This window comes from Chaetura pelagica, unplaced genomic scaffold (genome assembly GCF_000747805.2).
Source record: "Chaetura pelagica isolate M959 unplaced genomic scaffold, ChaPel_1.0 scaffold94, whole genome shotgun sequence".
Classification (NCBI taxonomy): Eukaryota; Metazoa; Chordata; class Aves; order Apodiformes; family Apodidae; genus Chaetura; species Chaetura pelagica.
This window is the reverse complement of record NW_009952881.1, coordinates 1,192,884-1,198,850: the sequence shown is the minus strand read 5'-3', so window position 1 is coordinate 1,198,850 and position 5,967 is coordinate 1,192,884. Positions and strand designations below refer to the sequence as shown.

The 5,967-nt window shown below is 39.7% G+C and overlaps 1 protein-coding gene across 1 annotated transcript in view; it reads left to right on the top strand.

Annotated features, from left to right (window-relative positions):
• The window catches only part of LOC104386759 (chromosome unknown open reading frame, human C11orf58), a 14,208-nt gene extending 8,768 nt beyond the window's left edge, over positions 1–5,440 (top strand). Inside the window, exons 2-5 of the mRNA XM_009995412.1 lie at positions 6–101; positions 1,440–1,500; positions 3,110–3,219; positions 4,416–5,440. Of these exons, the coding sequence (XP_009993714.1) occupies positions 6–101; positions 1,440–1,500; positions 3,110–3,219; positions 4,416–4,625 (477 nt within the window). The 3' untranslated portion in view covers positions 4,626–5,440. The remainder of the gene's footprint in view (positions 1–5; positions 102–1,439; positions 1,501–3,109; positions 3,220–4,415) is intronic.
• Positions 5,441–5,967: the final 527 nt, after the last annotated feature.

Here is a 5,967-nt window from a genome sequence, read left to right as displayed (position 1 = left end):
GTCAGCGTGTGCTCCCTCAGGGCTCCAGCAGCTGGGAGGCGGCGGACCTGGGCAACGAGGAGCGGAAGCAGAAGTTCCTGCGGCTGATGGGCGCTGGGAAGGTGAGGCCGCCCCGCTTTCCCCCTCACCCCGCGGGCACCCGAGAGGGAGGAATCCCGACCCCCACCCGCACGGCCGGCTAGGCGGGGCTTTTTTTTTCCCCGATGCAATTAAACTCCCCAAAAGGAGGCTTGGCCCAGATTGAGTGGTCTCAGAGGAAAAACGACAACACTCAACGGCAATTGCGCTTTGGGACTCTCCTTTAAGGAGGATTTGGGTTTCCCAGCCGCAGCTATTATAGCAGCAGCGGTGTAACACAAAACATGGGCCTGAAATTGTCAAGTCTCTGCTCTGGATCTTCCTCCCCAGCCCTTTGTGTTTGGGCACCAGCTAATAAAAATATCTGTGGATATATCTGATGGAGCCCGTGCTAAAAACTAACAAACCTATGCATTAGGTCAGTAAAATTCTCATTGGGAAAAAAGATAAAAAACCATGGTAACTGGTAGATGAAAATAGCAAAATAATAAACCTAATTCAATAATCCAATATTTCTACTAAGCTTTTTGCAAAAAAATGCTGCGACACTAGTAAAATGTGCTTTTTCCGTGTACAAAATGTGGTTTTAGAATTGCAATTCTACTTGCCTGCAAGAAAAATAATTTCATTTGTACTAGCTTGTTTTGCTTGAATACTGTATTTTTGTAAGCTAAAATATTTTATGGTATTAAAAAAGTGTAAGTTAATATTCCTAATGGGTAGGAATACAATACCCTATTAAAACATCCCACTACCACTAATCCTGCCCTCTATTTGGATACTTCATGCTCCTTGCTGTGTAATGCCAGTTCTCACCTATAGGGATATATTTGCTAATGAGCAATGACTGAGCCAGTATATTAATGGAACACTCTGGAAGTCTTAACCTCATAGGGTGACCAGTCTAAAAGTGGGATCATCAAAAGATGCACAGACTGAACTATTGCATAGTGCCAGAGAAAGAGACCCAAAGGGCAAATTGTCAGAACTTAAATTCACATCTAGTCCAGGATTGTGTGGTGTAGTTTTCATATCAGGTGATCACTGTTCTGCTCATTTATCTGATGCACTAGCATGGCTTGGTCTTCCTCTTTGGAGTGGCAAGAAACTGAATGAAATAGAGCCAGCTTTGGGGTGTGGGAAAAATAAAGAGTATGGAGTTGTTTGGGTTTCTTTTTCAGAAAATTCAACAAAGTGAAGATGAAACAAGTTCAATCAAGAGGCAGAAGGTGTTAGCTAGTAAAACTTCAGAGTTGGTTGTCATGGTTTGACAGCAAACTTTTTCCATTCGAGATGTCCAGAATGTTGGCAGAGCTGTCAGTGCACCCTAAAGCTCCAAAACAAACTGCCTTTTCTTTTAGAAAGAACATACTGGCCGCCTTGTTATCGGAGACCACAGATCAACCTCTCACTTCAGGACAGGTCAGTTTATCCAACAGCTGATACAAAGTTGGAAATGGAACACTTACTTAGAAACATCCCAGTACTTCGACCTTTTTAGGTGTTGCAGGGAGGAATTCAGGTTTTGTGGCTGAAGACAGGTCAGGCTGTGGAGTTGCAGGAAGTTCCCGATTTCTCTTGTTATATTGCTGGCAAAGAGTTTCTCTGACCACTTACTTGCCTTCTGAAGTCCAGGTTCAGTAAAATCCTAGATGGTCATTTTAACTTGTGTACAAATGTGCTGGAATTCAGGGTCTGTAGGTTCTCACTCTTATTCTGCTGTCAAAATAAGAAAGTGACATTTTATTGCTGTTGGTACCTAGCAGTGTTATACTTCTTCCTTGCTACCAGGTACAAATATCTAAGCCTCAAAATCATTGTGCATGAAAAAGAATAGGGTTAATTTCTCCCCACACCTGATTATCCATTGAACAGGAAGATCTGTGCCATAAAGCAGTGAGCTGAAAGCTGAAAAGATCTGCAGAGTCGTCATGGCAATCAGCAATAATTAGATGTCATGTGACATATGACCATGGTAACTTCTTATCAGGTGTGATCAGGTAGTAAGTCAAAGTACATAGAAATGAAACTGGGCTTGACTGTGTGAGAGAAGATTTGATAAAGCTGTATGGAAGAGCAGCTGTCAGAGTCCCAGAAATCTTATTTTCCTGGTGTGTTCCACTAGTTACTTTTCAGTTGATGAAAAATTATCTATGGACCAAAACACCCAAAGAAGGCTGAGGATTGGTTCTAGCTTGCAGAGTGACTGAGAATCACCTCCTTATATCTGAATTTCCTTGAGGTGGTGCTTTCCCTAAGGAGTTGTAAAGAATGAATGCTGCTTTGTTATTAGCAAAAAATCAAGGTGGTGTTTTTTCACTAAAAATCAGAACAGCTTTTTTCTTAATACTTGACTTCCATCTCCAAGATACAGTTGTTGTCCTTTTATGATAACATACAGCTCTAACTTCCAAATGACAAAACATTTAATTTGCAATGCAAGCATTTAATTTTACAGAGATATTAATTCAAAACAAGAGTATTATAGGCCTGTATTAGTTTTTCTGCTAATTCCTAAAGACGGGAAAACGTAGAGCTGTAGTAACTGCTCCTGCTAATGCAGGATGCATCAGATAGTTTCAGATACAGCTCTATAAAAGAGTGGTAGTATTGTCCTGACATCTGCTACTATACATTCAACTCTGTGATCACGTGTTCTGTAGGAAAGGTCAGAAACCGCAGCCTTGCTGAGGCACATTGCAGTATGGGCAGGAGGCACAGGGGAGCCACAGTGGTTACACTCACCTTGTTTGGTAGAACATGGGCCACACATAGCACAGCTGCTTGAATGCATCATATCTTGGGAACTTACCAACCCACCTTTTTAGCAAAGCACCTTTGCTTGCACGCTTGATGCAATGGCTTGTAAATCAGATGGTTTGTATGCAACAAAACACAATTCAGTAGCTGAAGATAGCTGAAGGGACGCTTTTTAACATATGTAGTGATAAATTTGAAAATGTGGCTTTGTGTAATTTGATGTCTTTGTTAATTTGAATGAACCATAACCAAAGTACACTGGACAATGCAGGGGAAGAAGACAAAAAAATGAATGAAGAACTGGAGTCTCAGTACCAACAGAGCATGGATAGCACGATGTCTGGACGAAACCGGCGCCATTGTGGACTTGGTTTCAGTGAGGTAGTAAGTTGTTTATTTCCATAATAATTAGGCTTTCTTCACTAATATGAGATTATTTATCGTTTACAAATCCAATCACCACAACTAGTGGCAAACTGCCACAGTTTGGGTTACTGCAGGCACTTGACCTCTACTTGTATACACTGTGGTGGCCATTTTATGCCTGGAAATGATGGATGCTTTTCACTGTTCTGAAAAGTGATATGGCATGCATAATGTGCAGTAGTAGTCTAGATTGATTTGGACAGAAAGTGACAAATACATTAAATCAAAGTATTGCCAAGGAATACCTAAGAAGGCAGAATAACCATCTGCATTGTCACTGGGAGCTAGTAATCTTAGCTTCTTGTTGGAGCAATGCATGTACCTCTCTGTGGTCCTGAAAAGTAAGCAGCTAGAGAAGGGTCAAAGAAGAGAAACTAGCTGTATAGTCCTCCCATGAACTGACACTGATCTTGTACTTGCAAGGAATTCCATAGGAATAAACAGGAAGAGAAGTCTGAGAAAACCAAACAGAATTATTAGGAGTATGTCTTTATCTGCCAATTGAAAGGTGCAATAATTATGGTTTTTGGTAGCTATTATCACCAATTACTGCATAAAAACATCTCATGTTTCCAGAGCGGGTAAAACAACCTCTGCAGTACTAGGAATTCTTAGTATTGCAGACAGTGAGGCTTTGCTCTTTAGGAGCATGAACAAAATACCATTTTGGGATTGTTCTTGTTACCAGTATCATTGGATTACTTCAGCATTCCTTATGCTGTGGGTTGCTAAACTTATTTTCAAAGATTAGTCATCAATATAAGTTCTTGATGGTCTAGCTATTAGTTTCATTATGGTTTACTTCATGACAAATATTCAAGTGTCATTATGTGCTGTGTACACCAAAGTAAGGAATTACTAACCTGATGTGATTGGAAAATTTTCAGGCTCATGAAATGGTGTCTTTAGGATTTCTGCTGTAATTAAATAAGAATATGGCTGAAGAAACCATGGAAGTCACAGCTGGTACAATTAACCACTTCAGTGAAGTTGCTTTCTGTCTAGTAATTTGTATATTAAAGACTCACATTAAGCAACATAAACCATTTTGGGACTAAAATGAAAGGAGCCATTAAAAACACATCCTCGCTGGGAAATTTTAACAGCTACAGGAGATAATAGTTTATCTGTCTCATAATCTGAACTTCTAGTTTCAGGAAAGTGAAGAACAGGACGAGGCGGCTGGACACTCCTCTGATGAGAGTTCAGAGGACTCCGAAAGTGGCTCTGAGTCAGAGCAAGATGAGTCTGCAGAGGAGCTACAGGCTGCTGAAAAACATGAGGAAGCTGAGGTTGCAGAAAACAAAAAAGAAGCAAAAAGCAACTATAAAATGATGTTTGTTAAAGCCAGTGGTTCATAACTGCAGATGTAACAGCTTTGTATTTACAGTACAGTAAGCCTTATTGTTACAGTGCAAAGTGGAAGACTGCTACAGCACAAATCTTTGTATTATGATTTTAAAAAGACCCCCTTAGATGACATGAAGTAGTATTTGCTTTCAGTTGCCATGGATAACATTTTTATGGGCGCAGTGATATTACTGGTTTTTTTGTAAAGTGTATAAAATTCTGGATGGAGAAATAAATTTTTTGTTCTTGCCCAATCTCTACAATGTTATCTAAACTATCCTCCTCCCTCCTCCCTTCTGCCAGGTAAGGAAACTTCATGTTAGTGGTTTCTTTAGTTAGTACCCCCGTCTTGAATTTTTAACTATTAAGATTACATGTGACTTAGTGGATGTTGCATTAGTTGTAAAATGCCATTATCAGCACTATTCTGTGATGTACTAGAGCTTTAAACAATGATTTTGTCTATAGATGCTAGTGTTGACAGGGCTAAGAGGAGAAATCACTCACTTTTATTACTATTAATAACTGCATCCATTTGAAGTCCTACAGCAGTTGCAGGGGAGAAGATGTTTTAGAAACACATGCTAGAACAGAAGGCTCTAATTGCTCCTTTGGCTTGATACTGAGGCAGATAAGCTGTAGCTCTTCGTACCTTTCAGCAGAAAAGAGTGATTTTTGAATTATTGGCTCCTGGTTATAGCATTGAGCTGTTATTAAAAATAACACCTGAAGAAACCAGTTTAGTTTGAAAGAGAATATATACTTTGATAATGAAAAGGATATACAAAACATTTAGCTTTTTAAATATAAAATACAGAGTTAAGTAATCAAGCCCTTCCTTTTCTCCCCGTACACGCATCACTTGGAGGTCTAAGGCAATTAGCACAAAAAGGTGGTACCTCTCAAGTCAAGTCGATAGCTTAAAGAGGCAGGAGTTCCCATCACTCCTTCCAGCAAGAATTAAGCACATCCATTCCTTTGCAAATTTATTATATTCAAAGTAATTAATAAAATATAAGAACTTTTTAGACTTTTTTTCCTCTTAGTACATCAGACAAATCACCTGCCTGTCCTTGCTGAGAGAACAGAACATCTAATCTGTACCTCTGGTACAGCCTCGGTCTGCCACAACCGTGTTGCAGGAACCCCTGTGGATGCTTGTGGAGAATCTCCCATTCCTGTGTACAGTTTATGATGCGCAGACAACAGTTGGCTGACATGAAAGCAGCAATATGTACTGTCAGTGTATAGATCTACTGAACGTAAACAATGCAGCATCAGTTATTGGGGAGGACTTGGAATAAGTTACGTTATGGAAAAAAATAAAAGTAATATGATTGTAAATAAAATCTG